At 30.6% G+C, this 21,091-nt stretch overlaps 1 protein-coding gene across 1 annotated transcript in view; it reads left to right on the top strand.

Annotated features, from left to right (window-relative positions):
* The first annotated feature begins 199 nt into the window (after positions 1-199).
* The window catches only part of LOC115881433, a 33,500-nt gene continuing 12,608 nt past the window's right edge, over positions 200-21,091 (top strand). The window contains exons 1-2 of the mRNA XM_030898905.1: positions 200-275; positions 18,068-19,663. Of these exons, the coding sequence (XP_030754765.1) occupies positions 246-275; positions 18,068-19,663 (1,626 nt within the window). The 5' untranslated portion in view covers positions 200-245. The remainder of the gene's footprint in view (positions 276-18,067; positions 19,664-21,091) is intronic.

The raw sequence follows: 21,091 nt of genomic DNA, 5'->3' as shown, positions 1-21,091 counted from the left end.
AAATTAATCGATTTAAAAGCACCAATAACATATGGCGTCTAACTGAATTTCGTCGAAGAAAGAGAAAGACCGAGAGAGAAATGCGATGTTGCAGAAGAGGCGAGATGAAGATGATCGAAGATTCTGCATGTGGAAGACGAAAAAGCCGGTATAGAAGGGAAAGTGTCTTCAAAATCTCCACCAGACTCGGTCTCAGCGTCCAAGTGCAAGGTTGTGCGTTTTTTTCGGTGAAATTCTTTTCCACCATGTCGGTGCTTCTTATCAAGGAAACTATCGTAAGTATTGCCGTTCTTGTCATTTTTTTTCTAAATTTTTGTACAAAATACTGTATAGATACTGTATTTTATTTTTATTTAACAAATACAATATTTTGAGTATTTTCTTAATGAATTGACTCAAAAATAAGAAAGAGACAAAAAAGGTGGCCAAAAACACAAAAAATATTCGATAACTGGTTTTAATTTAAGAGCAATAGTGAATTTCAAAATTACAGTTGGGGGTTGGAACTTTTGGTGTTACACAGCAAAATAAAACACTAAATCACCAAAATACACCAAAACACTTTTACTTTTACACTGGACGCGCGTTTCTCTAACCATGTTAGCATCATCAGCAGATGATCAAGACTCTTTTCTACCTTATCACTAACGTTACTTTTCGGGATATTAACTTTAATAAAACTAGGATAAACTGAATTGGCTTTGCATGATTTAAGAAACCAAATATCTGCTCCTAATAACCTAATCTTAGTATTAAACTGACGATAAAGATTTAGTTCCATTGACCGTGAAGCCATCGAAGATTACAGTTGGGGGTTGGAACCTTTGGGGTTGCACAGCAAAATAAAACACTAAATCACCACAATATACCAAAACACTTTTACTTTTACATAACTTTTTGTCTTGATTATCTGCCAATGATGCTTACATGGTTAGCGAAACGCGCGTCCAGGATAACAGTAAAAGTGTTTTTGCGAATTGTGATAATTTAGTGTTTTATTTTGCAGTGAATTCAAAGATCAAAAAGACGATTAGTCTATATCATTATGCCAGTAACTATACAGGTTGGTTCGAATTATATTCTGGAAACTTTGGCAGCATATTCTGCAGATAAAAACAAATAAAAAAATTCTTATAAATTTATGTCCTTAAAATACTTCGTTTCGGAGATACAGGGTGTAGAAGTTTCATTTTTATTTCGGTTTCTTTTACATACTTTCTGAACTAACGTCGATATTAAGATGAAAGGGAAGAAATGGGATTTTTTTTATTTTGATGTCAATTGTCAATATGACTTGTAGATGGCGCTACCTACATATTTTTAACTAGTTTGAAGAGCAATAACTTTTTGTCTGTACCTGTATGAAACTACTGAGGAAAAACATATACATTTTTATCATTAGAAAATGTGTTTTGATAAAAACTCGCTAACGAGTAATGGTTCTCGAGATATTTCGAATCGAAATAACCAATACATGTCATCATTGACATAAATTAATTTTTAAAAAATGTCTATACCTATGTGGCGGATTCATCTCTCCACAAAATCCTATATGGGTATTTTGCCACTGCAAGAACATTTACAAAATAAAATAGTTATTTTTTGTAAGCACTTCTGCGTTAAACACAAACGGCAACATACTACTGGGTAAATTAATTTCTAGTATAGTATGACTTTTTTTGAAATTTTAGTTTCGGAGATATACATTTAATCGGATCTTTTAAAAAAAATATTTTTTTTTTCAGAAACTATTTGAGACAGAGTTTACCAAAAATGCTTTTTATAACTACTACTGGGTAAATGAATTTCTAGTATAGTATGACTTTTTTTTGAAATTTTAGTTTCGGAGATATAAATTTAATCGGACCTTTTAAAAAAAATATTTTTTTTCAGAAACTATTGAGACAGAGTTTACCAAAAATGCTTTTTATAACTACTACTGGGTAAATGAATTTCTAGTGTAGTATGACTTTTTTTGAAACTTTCGTTTCGGAGATATAAATTTAATCGGACCTTTAAAAAAAAATATTTTTTTTTCAGAAACTATTTAGGACAGAGTTTACCAAAAATGCTTTTTATAACTACTACTGGGTAAATGAATTTCTAGTATAGTATGACTTTTTTTGAAACTTTAGTTTCGGAGATATAAATTTAATCGGACCTTTTAAAAAAAATATTTTTTTTTCAGAAACTATTTGAGACAGAGTTTACCAAAAATGCTTTTTATAACTACTACTGGGTAAATGAATTTCTAGTATAGTATGACTCTTTTTGAAATTTTACTTTCGGAGATATAAATATAATCGGACCTTTTCAAAAAAATATTTTTTTTAGAAACTATTTGAGACAGAGTTTACCAAAAATGCTTTTTATAACTACTATTGGGTAAATGAATTTCTAGTATAGTATGACTTTTTTTGAAACTTTAGTTTCGGAGATATAAATTTAATCGGACCTTTTAAAAAAATTAATTTTTTTCAGAAACTATTTGAGACAGAGCTTACCAAAAATGCTTTTTATAACTACTACTAGTTAGGTTTACAGTTATACAAATTTGCCTAACAAAGAAAAAAATTGCTTAACGTTTTGGAAAGTTTATCTCTTTCCGGCGTCGGAAGCAAAAATAAATACAAAGAATAAAGAAAAAAACTATTTAAAATATTTAAATTCAACTATTCAACTATTGTAGACGTATCTATTTAAAAAAACTAAATTGTTGAATTTAAATATTTTAAATAGTTTTTTTCTTTATTCTTTGTATTTTTTTGCTTCCGTCGACGGAAAGTTTATCTCTTTCCGTCGTTTATCTGTTCTAACGTTAAGCATGTTTTTCGTTGTTAGGCAAATTTGTATAACTGTAAACCTAACTTCTGACAAGTAGTTTCCGTTTGGGTTTAACGCAGAAGTGTTTACAAAAAATAACTATTTTATTTTGTAGATTTTCTTGCAGTGGCCAAATACCCATATAGGATTTTTTGGAGAAATTAATTTTTATTTTAGACTGAAATAAAAAAAAATTAAATGTTTTTGTGCCAAAGATTCAACTAAAATTGTTTTATCACCATTTTTTCGAAGAAAAATTTATGATTAATTTAAAAAAATAAAAAGTGGCCAAATTTATAATTTCAGTAAAATTTCAAAATATTAAATTTATAATAATTTCATTAAACATGTCCATTCTAAATATTTTGAGAGCGGTTGCTTTTAGCGAATTTTACCAAGGGACATTTTTTTACGTAAAAAATAACAAACATGTATATTTTTATTTATTGTAGTTTTATACTAGTACCGATGAAAAGTTGTTAACTATTCAAAACAAATTTATCAAAATCGAAATCAAATTTATCAAAAAATACCCAGACACCATTTTTTATCCAAATATCGACAATAGTTTAGAAATTATTTAGAAAAAATCGAAATAAAAGTGAATCTTCTACAACCTGTATGTCTGATACGAAGCATTTTAGGACTTACATTAATACGTGGTTTTTCCTTATTTTTATATGCAGAATATGCTGCCGAAGTTTTCCGAATACAATTCGGACCACCCTGTAGAATAAAGCTATAAGACTATCGAATATAAACAAACGTAACATAAGTTAACAACATAAGTAAAGAAAAGAAATATAAAAGTAAATTAAAACATAGGCTTTTTAATATGAAGTAAAAAATAAATATTTTATGAGTTTGGCGCTCTATTTTGTGAACCCAGAAAGGGCATATTCATTCTATGGAATTACCCGTGAAGTTTCTAAATAATACCCAAAACAATAATTTTATTTGTAACATTTAATTATTATATCAATGCTGAAAGTATACCAAGGTTTTTCATTTTTTGCAGATGTTCTTTATAGTAACGTTTATTGTACTGTCAGTTTTTATCTTTGAGTATTGCACGAGAAATATCGAAACTATACTTACACAAATCATAGTACGATCACCTACCGATTTCAAATTTTTGGTAAGACATTTCAATATACTTTGTGTCCTGTAAAATACTAACTAAAGCAATGCTTGTGCACAGCAGGGTTTTTTCGCAAACTGTTCTGTTACTGATATTTTAGGATCTAATTTAGAAAGAATTCTTAATTTTTTTCGTGTGATCTTATAATACCGTATGATTGAACAATTAGCGTCCATACCTTAATACAAAAGATCTCTAAATACACCGGTACGAAAAAAAAGCACCTTAAAATTTTGATGTATTTTAAAGCTTATTATTTTGTTCTAGTGGGCTGAATTTGATCATTTTTTAAGCGCTATGCAGCTAAATTGTTTGACTTTTTAGCATATTTTTCTAAATTAAAAATAAAATGTTGATATTTTGGTGAAAGTTTAAAACACCCTTTGGAATATAATGTAATACAGGGTTGTTCACCACATTCACGGAGTATTGTAGCTAAACGATTAGATTTTTACAAATTGTAAGTTTTGGGTTCGTTGTAGGATCATTAGAGCTACAATTTAAAAATAATTTTAAAAGATACAGAGTGTCCCAAATAAGTAAAAAATATTATAGTTGGAATGGAATACCCTGTATTTCATTCTATTTTTAGATACTACGATTAAAATAAAGGTAAATTTGATTAAAGTTTATCACACTTAAACTTTACCGTTTTTGAAATATTTTCAATTTTGTGAAATTGCAGTAAAAAATTCAAGGCTTCATTTCTCTAAGGGTATCAGAGTTTTTAATACTACATATTTACTGAAGATTATTTATTGATTAGATATTGTGTTGCAATAATAAAAATTATACTTCCTTATACAGAGTGTCTAAAAATTTATATTAAATTATTACTAGCTTTAAACGACAATAACTTGTTTAATTTAAATGGAACACTCTGTATATTTTACGTGATTCAAATGCACAATTTAATTGTCTATCAAATTGTACTAAACCATCTTTTACCTATCTCTTCAAGTTTTCGAAGAAAATGGATTTTTTATAATTTAGACCTCATTTATCACTATACCCATGGAATATTGACATTTTAGATTTTTTTAAAGTAACATATGTACAAAATACTATTCAAAAATAATAATATTGCAAGCCCATTTGTTGCAAACAGAAAACTATTTAAATCTTTGTAAAAGAGTATACCTATTAAATATAATTTCCTCCCAAAAATTAGTTAATTACATACCATTTTAATTAATAAATTATTCTAAATCAATATGGATTTGACTCAGAAATCAATATAATAATAAGTTACGAAAATGAACGTCTCTGTTATAAAAATAAGCATTCGTCAAAAATTAAAATAAAATTTATACTGTCTAATACACATACAAAATTCAGTTTTTTAGTATTTGGAGTTTTTTTTTAGTTTTTAGTATTGATTAATCAACGTAAACAGTCAATTAATGTAGTCTGAATACTAGGATCATATTAATTGGTCCTTTTTTTTTAAATTTTTTAATGAAATAATCGAACTATATCGACAATATTAGTATCTGTACTCTTTGAAAATTTGTTACATCTTTAAAAATAAATAATTAAAAATGTCAATATTCCATGGGTATAGTGATAAATGAGGTCTAAATTATAAGAAAAGGCATTTTCTACGAAAACTTGAAGAGATAGGTAAAAAACGGTATAATATAATTTGATAGACAATTAAATATTGCATATGAATTAAGTAAAATATACAGGGTGTTCCATTTAAATTAAACAAGTTATAGCCGTTTAAAGCTAGTCATTATCTAACATAAATTTTTGGACACTCTGTATAAGAAAGTGTAATTTTTATTATCGCAACACAATATCTGATCAATAAATAATCTTCAGTAAATATGTAGTATTAAAAACGTTGATAGCCTTGGAGAAATGAAGCCTTAAATTTTTTACTGCAATTTCACAAAAATGAAAATATTTCAAAAACGGTAAGGTTTAAGTATGATAAACCTTAATCAAATTTACTTTTCTTTCATTCGTAGAATCTAAAAATTGTATAATATATAGAGTGTTCCATTAAAAAAAAATACAACTATAATATTTTTTACATATTTGGCACACTCTGTATCTTGTAAAAATATTTTTAAATTGTAGCTCTAATAGTCCTTCAACGAACCCAAAACTTACAATTTGTAAAAATCTAATCATTTAACTACAATACTCCGTGTCGTATGTGGTGAACAACCCTGTATAAACAGCAAGGAATTTAAAAATCATTGTATCATCTAGGTACGTCCTTCCTCGATAGTTTGTTTTCTAGTTCGCCCTAATTGCTTTATTTTTGTTGGATATTCGCTTTTGAAGAAGACATTAACATTTTCTTGTACTTTTTACATTAAAATCATGCCTTTGCTTTTGGTCCTAGTCAACAGACCTGGTCAGTTGTGATCCCGAAGGAGGCCTTCTTTAAATAATAATTGCTTCGTTTAATCTTCCTAATCTTCCTCTTGACAGCATCAAAAATACCTTATGATTAAAAAAGCATTTAAAAGGTCTTTTCAAGCACTTTAAACACGGTCATATTCACTTTCTTCGGAAAATGTGTTCTTTCGCCATTATTTTAAGGTAAAAGTTCCAATTTTTAGTTTTCGAAAAATAAAAAATCACCTTTACAGAGAGATAGCTCGGCTTTTGTTACACCTACGGTAATCAACAAAAAATGAATCGATTTGTTGTTTCAAAAGCTTCATTTTTGTTTATATGAGTTTTGCGATAAAACGCAGGGTTATCGAGTAATTTATAAAAATTATAGAAAAATATGCAGTTTTCAGATGAAAAATAAACTTTTTCAATCCTAAATAACTAGGAAAATATTAATTTTCTGAAAAAAAAATGTTATAGACCATTTTTTGCTTAGAATTCATCCTTTTATGGTTTTTTGCAATAAAAACGGGTGATTTATTTTCCCCCACGAAAAGGGGTGGTACTCACCTCCAGGGTGAAAGCACACATCGCTACTATGTAACTTTTGTTTGTTACATATATTTATATTCACTGTTAAAATTTCACGTCAATCGGTGCGTGTGTCAAGAATTCGGAGGTAATACCAAAAAATATTATTAATACCCTATTTTTATCCCCGCTTACTGGCCTAATTTAGAAACAGATACTCAAAATCGCACAAAAAAACAAGTATGCTCTGTGTTGCTTGGCCGCATTGCTATATATCATCGAACCATTTCCACCATATTTATTCCTTCAACATTCCCTTTCATTATAAAAAAAATATCGTGATATCTTTGTTTTCGTAAATGGAATAATGACATGAATGCATTGTCCTTCATCTTTAACATTTTGCAGCTGCAGATTTGTCAACTCGATACGCCGGCAGGCTCCCGCAAGTCCCACTATCAATGAAACTTTTGTCAGGAAATAAGTTTTATCATCAGCTTCCAACAAAAAACGAGTTATGTCTTCTTTTCTTAAAATTCTCGATTTTTTTGACCGAAATCCTTCCGATTTTCTTTTTAGAAATGCAATTAAATGGACGTACTTACTAATATCTGTATTTTTCTTCACTCATATTACTGAACGTAGCATGGAATAATATACCCAAAGTGATGAAGCCTTCATATGTTTTGAAAGATGTTCAAAATATGCCTTTTCGTTACTACTATTCTTGATTCCTTTCCCTTTACACCAATCTTCAAGTTTTACATAGGTTTGCTCGTACGTTTGTCTTGATTTTTCGGGAAGTAGAGAATTGACAACGTTTTGCGCAATGCCTTCAATATCCGAAGGGACACTTTCAGAATCAGAATCACCCATATTAATATTATTTTTTGCTTTTTGCTAAAACAACGCTTAACTCAAAATTGGACATCAATAATTGAGTTGTCAAAGTCAAAATGGAAACAATCAACAAGCACGGTTACCACGGCGTCGACTAATATAGGCACCTGATAATTTCGAATTTTAATTTTTATGAGGATATCTCTGATATTTTAAATTAAATCAAATCTCTTTGGATCGTTCCTCGTGTCGCGTCGTAGATTAAATTTTGAATGATGCACGTTCGGTACGAACTTTTTAATTAAACTTGTGTAACTAAGCCACTCGGCTAACGCCTCGTGGCTTAACGATACGCGCGTTTCATTATGATGTTCGTATCGAACTTGTATCATTTATCGACAATAATGTACCTATAATACACAATCATGCTTGTCTAATTAAATTATTCAAAGAAGGATTTCTGACACCGACTGTCATGGCTAGTTATGATTTTTTAATTACTTATATGTCTATACAGGGTGTCCCAGAAATAAGTGCAAATATTTTAACTGGTACTATAGTTCAACCCCAGAAACACGCCTATGAGGTTTTTTTTGGGAAAAAAAAATGTTGAAAATTTAAAATTTTTCTTGACATTTTTCGGAAAATTTGAAAAAACTTTTTAGTGCCACTTGTTTATTCACCTGAGATTTCTTTACGGTGTATTTAAACCTTGCAGTGTTGCAACCTCCTATGTTATCCACATTCTACATAGTTCTACATTTATAAATACATAGACAAATTTCTAATCAAAAAAATTAGGAATGTTAAATTTAATCTTTTATCAGTGCTCATTATTAATAATTATAGAAAAAAAACACATATTAATCATTTTTAGTACCTACCCTTTCGTTGAAAACTTAACAAAAACAACCGAAAATTAACTAAAACATTACGTTTATGACGTTTACGAAAATCTTTGTTATGCTGCAAAATAACTTTATTTTGGAATAAATTTAATAAAATGATTCTTCATATTATATATTATCCACAATCAGGTCACAAAAAAGAAATTCCTAAAATGTTTATCGTAATTTAGAATTCAATATATCGAAAACAGCCCAACGGAATAATCGATTAATTTTTGTTTTGTTTGTTTTCTTTCATGTTTCTCTGTTTTATTAGAACCACTGATTTACAAAACACCTTGAAAAGCTCACATTACTTTTCTGAATGAATAAATGTTGAGAATTATTGTCTCTTATCGCCACTTTACGAACTACTTTCAATCTAAGAAAATGCATGTTTCACTCAACAATTTTACATACGTATTTTGTTTTTCGCTATGTTTTCGATGTATTTCGAGAATTCCATCGACAGCCGAACCGTCTGCCAAGAGGAGGGTGCCGCGGTCAACTGCTCCTTTGAGGCGCCGCGCCGTCGTGGCGGGCTTGCGTCATACGATGTTAAGCAACGTTGCCGTAGTTTCAACAATTTCAAATTCAAGACACTCGAAGCAATCAAATTCGTATTAAATTTTAAAAATAAAACAGAGAAACATGAAAGATAACAAACAAAACAAAAATGAATTTATTTATTACTTTCTTGTCCATATGGCAACACAGGGCGTGAGATGCTGGCTTGATTCGGGTAATTGGAGGTAGTTGGCGATATCTGCCGGCGGTTCTCAAAATGTTGCCTATTAATTTTTTTAAATTTCAAAGTTCAGGGTTAAAGGTTAACTCGGTTATTACGGTTAACTCGGTTTTTAAAGGTTACCTCGGTTATTTTCAATTTATTTTAAAAATGGTAAAGAGAAAATATGTTTCTATTGACCAGATCTACCACCCCTTAAAATATTTGCACTTATTTCTGGGACACCCTGTATACATAAATTACAGTTGGTTTGGATATAATCGATGACATTATCGTATAATTTTACAGATAAAATGACAGCTATCTTCGTTTACAAGTTAACTCTAACTCCGTTTTTTTTGATAGTATGGTACATATTTTAGTAATAGGAAAAAGTTACAAATAATAGCACTTCTATAAGGTACAAATTCTAAGTAAACATACAGATATTTAGAAAATTCAGAATTCACTTTATTTTTGACGAAACTTAAAATAAAAAGAACAAACATACATGTTTCGACTCCTAATAGACTCCTAATATTTCTTCATTTTCTTGTCTTTAGAAACGAGTGGGAGTAGCGAAAGACAGATTAATAATTTTTTAAAGCATTGCATCGACTGCATTGTGGCGACAGACGAATATTTTCTAGATTTTGGGTTTGGTAGGTAAAAAGAGGACTTTTTCAATGCGCGAGAGAAAGGAGGACAGTGAGATCAAAAAAAGGACTTTTCTCTGGAATAGAGGACGGTTGGCAACCCTAAACTAACCTGTGATTACACCTTTTTTTAAAGACGGGCAACATAAATTTGCAAAAAGATACATCCATTACTCTTAAGAACTATCTTTTAAAGTAAATGATTCAAACTAAGATATAAATCAGTTCCTAAAATATATTTAGAGAAATGTTGTGGTGAAATGCCCCGTATACTGCTTTTTAAAACAAATAAATATACTTTAAATTGATATTTAAGGATTAAAAAGTTAAATATATGAATGAATAGTCAAATTTGTGGAGATTGTATTGTTATGAAATCTTTTTCTCGATATGAATAATTGAAGAATACCTTGATATTTCGACAAAAACAAAAAAAGAAATTCACACTACACATGTTGTCTTGAATGTTTCTCATCACGTTCACTTTCTACCGAAAGCCATCACTTCCCATTATTCAAAACTTTTAATTTCGATGTTAATGTTACGTATTCCGAAAATGCCACTGTTAACCTGATTCATTAGCAATTTAAATATAGATGCTATTGATGTTGAAATGTATAAAAGGATTAAATTTAAATTATGATTATTTGCTTTAATAACAAATTACTTTTGCCTTTTTTATCTAACATTATGCTTTATATCCGGTAATTAAAAGCATTGGTAATAATGTTTTTTTAATATAACTTTATTGTAACTAACATTAATTTTAATTATAACTTATTGCTTACAAATATTAGCGTAAAAAGAAATATTTTTTTTTATTAAAGTATTACATTTAATCTAAATTCAGCCAGTTAACTAAAATTAGAAATAAAATTTTGAACTAAGGTTTTTGTAAAAAATATATACAGGGAGGTCCGAACTGTATTCCGGAAGCTTCAGCAGCATATTCTGCATTAAAAAATAAGTAAAAAAGTTTGTATAAACTTATGTCCTAAAATGCTTCGTTTCGGAGATACAGGGTGTGCAAGTTTCATTTTTACTTCGATTTTTTCCAAATAATTTCTGAACTAACGTCGATATTTGGAAGAAAATTGGTGTCTGATGGGTGTTTTTTGACATGGGAAATTTCATTTCGATGTCAATATGACTCCTACTTGTAGGGGGCGCCACCTAACAGGTTCCTTAACTGGTTTAAAGAGTAATAACTTTTCGTCCGTACCTGTATAAAACTACAGAGCATAAAAATAAACATTTCCGTATTTTTTTGCGTAAAAGATGTCTCTCGGTAAAAATCGCTACGAGCAACCGTTTTCAAGAGATTTAGAATGGAAATAGACAATACATGTCATTATTGACAAAAATTATGTATGTTGACTGGATATTTATTAGTCTGAAATAATAAATTTGAAATGTTTTTGTGTCAAAGATTCAACAGAAGCTGTTTTTTGTTGAATCTAGACACTAAGACATTATTGCTTTATTTGCTAAGACATACTTCGGCGAGCCACGACTTTTTGTGACTCGCCTCTGCATGGGTGGATGGGGAAGTGGAAACCGGCCCGGGAAAAACAGACAACCGGCCCAAATCCACAAAAACAAAATGACCATAACGAAGAAACATATTTTATTTATTAATACAAGGTGTCCCAGAAATAAGTGCATGTATTTTAACTGGTAGTATAGTTGAACCCCAGAAACACGCCTATGAGGTTTTTTTCGCAAAAAAACTTTTGAAAATTCCTAATTTTTTGAAAAATGTTTTGGATTTTTTTAGTTTTTAGTTAAAAAACATAATTTCTTGATAATATGGTAACATAGGTAGTAGATTAAATTTACCAGAAAGAAAATCCAGAAATGATCCAGTGGTTCTCAAAATTTACAGGGTTCTACTGCTTTATTTCCATTATCGATAACGGTAATTTGATCTTGAATAGGCTACGACTCTGAGTCACGATTTTGAGAAACTTTACTTCCTGATTCATTCAGTTCAGCCAGCTGACCGAATCCTCTGTGAAATACATTACTTTTTAGCTGGGTATATACTTTCTACACATTGTAGAAAGAAATTCTCTCTTTTCTGCTACAGCAGCAGCCTCCTCGTGTACACGTGGTTTTAACTGAATGAACCGCGGTCGCCATTAAAACTGGAGCATTTTTTAGGTTATTATATAGTTCTTATCACTTTTCCTCTATACTTTTGTACATTTGGCATCTTGTATGATAATGCCATGTCTCAAACGAGAAGAACCTAGGCAATTTTTGTCTGCTAAGTTCTGATGTAATGTTATGTTACAGTCCATAATAACGAATATTTGGATTTTCGAGACATATTAATATTTTATTATCTAATCTAGTTTACACCTCATTTAACTCTTCTCTGCTGTCTCAGTAATTTTTAGCAAATTCATTGTAGCAACATTTTAAACAACAATTTAAACTTGGCTTTTAGTTCCCTCCCTAATTCAGGCCAAGCATAGATATGTTTTCTCTGTCAACCGCAGAGTTCGCGTCAAATTCGTCTACCTTCTTACAAAGGGGAGCTCGGGGAGTTTTCAATCTACGCTACCGTGTTCTTAATATACATTTAGATCGACAGTATTTAAATTTACCTAATGCTATTCATTCTTTTTTTTGCTGCCAGTCAGTCATATTTATTAGTTATTAATAAAAGAATATTGGGTAAAACTATACAGGGTGAGTGTTAAATAAGTGCAAATATCTTCAGGGGTGGTATATTTCGACCCCAGGAACACGTCTATGAGTTTTTTTTTGCAAAAAAAGGTGTTAAAAATCGAGCATTTTCTTTTAAATTTTTCTGTATATTTTAGAACTCCTGTTCACCACAAATTTGCCCACGGTATATAGTTTCTTAATCTCTGATAATACGGCACTAAAAGAGATGCAAATATCGAAATTGAGGTGGCTCAAATTAAAAAAATATATATATTTTTTTTAATTTACAAACTTTAATAACTCGATTGGACTTATTTGAAACTCGATAAAGAAAATATATTATGTTTATTTTATTATTATTATCTACCAGCTCTGAAAATATTTGTTCCTTATAGACTCACTTTGTATAATAAAAATGTTCAAACCAAACAAACAACGATGATTATTAAGATTATAAGTGTCCCAGAGAAACACATTTTACAATAGTTATTTTACAAATTGGTGTTTATGTTTAAAAGCAACTGACGATTATACTGATGAAAATGGATTAATTAGTTATGGAGTCACTAAGGATGTTACGTCACTTTAGTTAGAAGATTAACCATTTAATTTTTGCTAATCCAATCTTTTCTGAGCTCTGATCGGGACCGGCCCACCGGCCCATTTTTCCACCGGCCCATTGGGAATTTTCCCGTTTCCCCATATGGCCCATCCACCCCTGCGCCTCTGTAATGTCAAACGTCACAATCCACGCCACAAAAAGTGCCATTTTTACTCATAATAAAACAATATACTATTCTGTTTAAATTTTGAAAACCATTGGATTTTTTCTATTTTTTATTTCCTCGAAATTTAATCTACTACCTATGTTATCAAAGTATTCTCTTCTTTAACTGAAAATTTAAAAAAAAAATCACTTTTTTTTTCGAAACATACAAAATTTTAAAACTCATAGACGTGTTGCTGGGATAAAAAATGCTACCCCTAAAAATATGTGCAATTATTTAGTCACCCTGAATAAACCTATAGTCGCCTTTGAAAGACCACGATATGATGAAAAAAGAATTGCGTTACAGTATCCCTTGAAAATACAAATCAGACAATTTCGTGAACAGTAGTCTCTCCTGTTTAGAACAGCTTTTTTAATTAAACATGGAGAGTCTTATTTAGGTCTCACCCTGTTTAATTAAACCAACTGTTCTAAACGGGAGAGACTGCTCAATAAATTTTCTGATTTGTATTTTCAAGGGATACTGTAACGCAATTTTTTTTTCATTTTTTTTTTCATTTCTAAACATTATTGTCTAGATGCTAAGTCTATGTTTTTTCTAGAACAATAATTCATGATTAGCTTAAAAAATTAAAAATTTCTCAAATTTGTTATTTCAGTCAAATAACTATTAATTCAACATTGTTTATTTTTTGTCGATAATGGCATGTATTGATTATTTCCATTCCTAATATCTTGAAAACACACACGGTTGCTTGTAGAGATTTTTACCAAGGGATATTTTTTATTTAGAAAATTACGGAAATGCATATTTTTTCACTCAGTGGTGTAATACAGGGACGGACGAAGAGTTATTACTCTTCAATACAGTTAAAAAGATGTAGGTGGCGCCCCCTACAAGTAGGAGTCTATATGTATTGACATGGAAATCAAATTTCTCATGTTAAAAAAAACCCAGATGCTAATTTTCATCCAAATACCGAATTTAGTTCAGAAATTATTAGAAAAAAATCGAAATAAATATGAAACTTCTACACCCTGTATCTCTGAAACGAAACATTTTAGGACACAAGTTTATACGAACTTTTTTACTTATTTTTATATGCAGAATATGCTGCTGAAGTTTCCGGAATGCAGTTCGGACCACCCTGTATTGTATAGGTGTTTTTCAAAAGTGGCTCATCCACTTTCTTATTCTTTCAGATAAAAAAAAGAGATTTGGTATGTTAGTAAATGACATTAATAAGGATTGATTGACGTATTAGTTTCGTTCACTTCCTGTTTCACCGAAAATCACTACAAATTTTGATTTTTAAATGGTACCCTTGTTTATATATGGTACCCTCGGTATATTTTTATTTTATTTGACAGAAAATTACATTCTGTATAGATTTATATACCATATGTCATATGTCAACTTTTGATATTTTTAATTAAAAAAAATACCATTTTAAATTTCGATCTAAAGGCCCAAAAATCAAAATGCGGCTCGATGGTAATATTATTTTTAGGTTTTCATTCTTCGATAGATTGTTTAAAATGTTAAAGAAGCGCACAATTTATAATCACCTTTTCCGTAGCAACGAATTAAATAAATGTTGTTCTTTAACATATTAAAATAGCAAAAATATGACGTTAAGCAAAACTAATAATAACCACCTATTAAAGAATAAAAACCTAAAAATCATATTACCAAAGAAACTCGATTTGATTTTTAGTACTTAAAAAATTATATTATTCATAAAATTTACAGATAAAATTTATAAACATACAGGGTAGCGCACCTCATTCGCCTCGGTTGATTATACGAAAACGGAAAGATGTAGAAACAAAATATTTTATGGGTTAATGTGGGGAGACCAGTGTGCACAGTTTAAAAGTATTTTGAAATATACAGGGTGTTTCAGAACTAAGATTCATACCAAAGTTATATTTTTTCTTATGGAACACCCGGTATTTTATTTCATTTTTGGATTCTTGGGCCCAAAAAAAAAAGTATTTATTATAAGGGTTAAATATGTCTAAAATCTTTGGTTTTTGAGATATTTAAAGATATTTAAATTTGCATGCCACAATAGAATAGATTATTAACACCCTGTACATTACTTTTCTCAGAATTAATTTTTATTCTAAGTTAGAGTTTAAAGGTAGATAAATAAACTTTACTGAAAAATGGTATTCCTTAAATTTATACAGGGCTATCAAAAGTTGCTGATCTATTTTAAGGATATATTTTATACAAAAACTTCGTTATTTCAAATGCAACACATTGTATTTTTGAAAATAAGTCGAAGCAGATTCAAATACTCTTTCAAACTATATTAGGGTTTCCCATACCTATCTAGCGGAGATTTTGAATAAAAAGCGATTTTTAAATAAAATTGCAATCAAGATGGCTGGTGTCGCCATGGCAATTTTCTAGTGACTGTTAGTAACTATTTTCAAAGTCGACATTAGTTTATAGACATTATTATTTATAATTTGTAACAGTTTACTTTAATTTATCTACAATAGTTTAATAAGTAAGTATTCATTATTTTATTTAGAAAAATAAAGCAGTATCTGCTGGCGGAACAAATAGATATGTTCTAGTGATTTTATTTTGCCAGAAAAAATGCTTCTTGGCCTCAAGGGCTTATGGTCAAAGACTCCCAAATAGAAATCTTCCTGATAAGCGTTCCTTTGAAAAAGTACTTGTCCTATTTCGCCAAGCTGGTAGTGTGGTTTATAAAAAAAACTATTAGGCAGAAACCTGTCGTTGGAAGTGAAGAAAATGAATTTGTCGTAATTGGCTCATTTATAGAAAATCCATATATCTACAAGCCATCGTAAAATAAATCAAAGAACTACTTCTTCGTGTTCCTCGATAGAATAATAAATACACATTTAATAAATATTGTTTATTAAACTCTTGTAGCAAAATTAAATAAAAGTAAACTGGTATAAATTTAAATAAGTCCATAAACTAAATTCGCCATGGCGACACTAGCCCTCTTGGTTGCCATTTCATTGAAAAAATGCTCTTTATTCAAAATCTGAGCTATATCGGTATAGGAAACCCTAATATAGTTTGAAAGAGCATTTGAATCTTCTTCGATTTATTTAAAAAAATACAGGGTGTTGTATTTGAAATAACAAAGTTTTTATGTAAAATAAATTCTTAAAATAAATCAGTAATTTTTGATACCCCTGTATAAACTTAAGAAAGCAATAACATTTTTCTGTAAAGTTTATTTCTCTACCTTTAAACTCAGCACAAGAATTAATACTGAAAAGTAATATACAGGGTGTTAATAATCTATTCTATTGTAGCATGCAAATTTAAATATCTTTAAATATCTCAAAAACCAAAGATTTTAAACATATTTAACCCTTATAATAAATGCCTTTTTTTGGGCCCAAGAATCCAAAAATGAAATAAAATACCGGGTGTTCCATAAGAAAAAATATAACTTCGGTATGGATTTTAGTTCTGAAACACCCTGTATATTTCAAAATAATTTTAAATTGTGCCACATTGTCTCCCCACATATACTCATAAAATATTTTATTTCTACATCTTTCCGATTTCGTATAATCAACCGAGGCGAATGATGTGCGTCATCCTGTATATTACAAAAATTAGCGACAGCTAGTAAGTCCTTTACCTTATTAAGAGTAAATGCATTATTTCAATAGAATAGTCAATGGAAATTCTACATCACTTGTTAATCCACTTAAAAAGATTAAAAAACACATTATAAATATATTCATCATCATTCTCAGCTTATTCAACCATTTCCAATTATGGTGTAGCCATACACCACCATATGGTGTAGCCTCACATATTTAGATAATCTCTTTGTAGTTGGGCCTATTGTTGTCTATTGTTGGCTATGCGGGCCCAAGTTGTCCCTGCCCATTCCCTAATATCATGGTCCCATCTCAGGTTCTTTATAATACCTCGTGGGTACCCTGCTGTAATGTTTGTGTTTCATCTGTTGTCCGTCCTTCTTGCCAGGTGTCCCGCCCATTGCCACTTGAGGGTTTTAATTCTGTTGATGGGTCTTTTTTCGTGTCCACTCTATTCTTTTACGATCTCTCTTGGTTATCCTCAGCATATTTCGTTCCATTGAGCGTTGTGCGACCTGCCGTTTCCTTATAATGTCCGTTTTAACGTCCAGGTTTTGCATGCACAGGGCATGTAAGTTCTTCTGTTGATTTCTGGTAGTAGAGATCCGGAGTTGTGAATTAGTTGTCCCAAATATATATATTCTTCTACTATTTCAAGTGTTGTATTATTTATTAGAATGTCTTTTCTGTTCACTAGTTCGTTGTATATTATTTTAGTTTTTGCTAAATTCATTTTGAGGCCCACTTTATTGCTGGCTGTACTTAGTTCGTTAATATGTGCTTGTAGTTCATCAGGACTATTAGCAATTAGGACTATGTCATTAGCGAATCTTAGATAGTTAAAATATTCTCCATCTATTTTTAATCCTTTGTTGATCCAGTCCAGTTGACGGGAGATTTCTTCTAGTGTTGCTGTAAATAGCTTTGGGGATATCATAAATAAAAAGATTAGAAAACAAAAAAACACTTTGTAAATATCATAATTGCATATATCCTTAAGACTGAATGGCAATATTTTATGCAGTCTATATTTATTAAAACAAAAACCTGTATTTGATAAATATACTAATGTATGTTTTTATTTTTTAGTTGCTGGTCATCTGCTTATCAACTATTGTATCAGCAAGTAAACATGCACCTCAAGTCCATGAAGAGCACAATGATCGTTTACATGAACTTGTTCGAAACGCAAGACACTCTAGCGGTGTCCAAATGAATTACTTTCCACCAGCATTCCATTATCAACCTTCCAGTCAGCAAGATCGTCTCAGAGCAAAATATCTTCGCCAGCAAACAGTCGATATTTTAAACTTGAAAAACACGAAAATGTTTCCCATCAATGCTGACGCCTTTTTTGAATTACAACAGCAGTCAGCAGTACATAAACCTGCGCATGATTTTAGCGGTGACGACTGGAAACCATTTCAACCAAGACATGCTGTCCCTAAAGCAAATTATAAAAAAACAGCAGTACCTAAACGTAACGAAAAGAACGTATTAAGTGATTTGAACTTTGCTGGTAGCGAAGTAAACCAAGAAAATGTACCAGCACCGCCCGCTTTGACATCGGATCAAGACGAAAATACTCGCTTTATATATGTTCAACCTAGTCTTCTTAGCAACAATCTAGGAATTGAACCAAAAGCAGCAAGCCAGATATTAAAAAATGCTGCTCCTCAGTTACCAAACATTAAGCCCAACGAAGTTCAACTCAGCGAACTGGAAAGTCTGCTCGGTAAAAATCCAGAACTACAACTTGAAGGTTTACAAAGAATTTTAGGTGACGATCCCGTTTTACGAAAGGCTTTACCAGAAGTAATCCAAAAAGAGTTTTCTCCTGTTTTTATCGAACATAACGGATCTCCTTCTGGTCAACCTGATAACTCACAATTCCAGTCATTACAAGAGCAGTTGGATGCTGTAAACAAAGCAAGGTCTGATGCTCTTTTGGCTGCAGCTCAAAAACAAGCTGAGGAACACGTGAAGGCCCAGCACAAAGCAATCGAATTAGCTCAAAAGCAAGCCGAAGAGGAAGTTTTAGCTAAAATTGCCGCTCATAATAATGGTGGCGCGCCTATAAATACGCTAGAATTACCTAACGAAGAAAATTTCGTTACTCCTGAATCTGTTATAGTTTCGTCGGAAACACCTCAGGGTTATGTGTCATCTACAACAGCAGCACCAGAAGTATTAAATGAAAGTTATTTGGAACGGCAACCACAGGAGCTGCCTGATTCAATTCAAGTTGATAGTGCACCAAGCGCACCAGAATCTCTACCTCTTCAAGGAAACCAAGAAGAGCTTGTTATTCCTCATAGTGTACGTTATAATACAGTTTATGCACCTTCATATAATGAACCAAAGGTGAACATAACCTCAACTATTCCTAGAGGACGAGTGTATCAACCAGTACACTATACGAAAACAGCATCTGGTTCCCCTAAACTCCATATCGTTTCGAATGTTCCAACTTATCAAAAGCAAGTTTATGCACCGGAACAAGAACAGAATTACATTCCTTTACCTACTCCAGCCTCGCCTGTAATCGTTCAGTCAGTACAACCCCATATAACAGCTCCAGAACCAAACAGGGCTTCCGTAGTACAACTGGCTGTTCCTCCATTGACACCTACTAGAGGAGCTGTACAAAATCACTTATATTCGAAAGAAAAACAGTATAGTGAAGTAAGTATGAGTTTTAGAACTAAAAGGAGTACTAATATTAATCAGAGACGACCTTCTCATATAAACTATTCTTTTGATGGTAAAAAAATTGTTGTTTCTAACCTCGATTCTTATCCAAAGGGTTATAATAAAGATCAGAACTCAGTAAATCGACGAATATATAGTCCGTTTAACTCAAATCCAGATAACTTATCTTTAGGTGTAGAAGTTAAAGCCCAGAATAGGAAACCATGTGAAATAAATTATTCTTTTGACGATCAGAACGTTGTAACAACGGGTTTGGGTAATTTTAAAAGTTTAAAACAAAATCCATATACCGCCGTGAATTTTCAAAGTGTAAAACTTTTTCCAAATAGGACATCTAACAAGTTTCATAATCGAAAAAATATAAATATACCAATACAGCGCAGACAACAAGATAAAACTAATAAAGAACAATTATCAGGACCTGTAATTTTAAACAATTTTAAAAAATCTGACTCACTTGATGGCAAAAATGTTATTATAATTAACAATCACAATTTGAATGAAGGTACTAAAAACGAAAATAGTCTTTATCCAGGTAAAGTTGAAAATTTTAATAATTTGAGAAATAATAATATCAAATATCCTTTAAGAAGACCTGTTATAAGACCTCATGTACGTACTAGAATAAAAAATATCGTTCCAAAAATTGAAAGGGCGGAACACAAAGCACAGATTGCCTTTCAGAAAGCTTTAACAATGTAATTTGGCGCCACTTCATTAGGAATTGATTTCTTTACCATTAATTTATTTTACATGTATTGAATAGATTTTAATTTGATTAGTGTTTTTTTTAAATATGTATATTCTTAATATACAGGGTGTCCGGAAATTAAAGCAACAATATTTGGTCATAGATTCTTGAAAAAAATAGGTGACCCGTATTTTTTATTTTTGACCAGAGGCCCCCCTTTTCGGATTTGCAGCCCCCTGAATTTCGCCCCAAAAAAGAGTTTTTTTTATATCTCACGACCCTGTTGGACGAAAATCACTAAATTTGATACACGTTGTTTTACCATAAAATGAAATTTTTTGATGCTATTAAATTTTTTATTTTTATCAGTGGCTTCCCTACGGTATTTAAACCAAATATTATTGAAGAAAAAAATGGTACGCTACTGGCTTTTTTTAAATAAAAATTATTTTTAAAATCTACATTAAATTTGGAACAAATTTGATCTCTTGACTTTTTTTTTGGTACGACACGCCGTTTTCGCGTAAAAAAATACAAACCATTTTCATACATGACCAAATCGCTAAAATTTTAATGTAAATTTTCATAGCAAAATTTAAAAAACGGCAATTTAGATTTTTGGACATTTTGGTTCGCACTTAGAATAAAAACAAGATTTTGGAAAATAAAAAATTATTTTAAACTTAAGTTTGCAGTTTTAAAAATGTTGC

Source organism: Sitophilus oryzae, unplaced genomic scaffold (assembly GCF_002938485.1).
Source record: "Sitophilus oryzae breed Bouriz unplaced genomic scaffold, Soryzae_2.0 scaffold_1720_pilon_pilon, whole genome shotgun sequence".
Lineage (NCBI taxonomy): Eukaryota > Metazoa > Arthropoda > Insecta > Coleoptera > Curculionidae > Sitophilus > Sitophilus oryzae.
The sequence above is the reverse complement of the archived record's forward strand: the minus strand, read 5'-3'. Positions and strand labels throughout refer to the sequence as shown.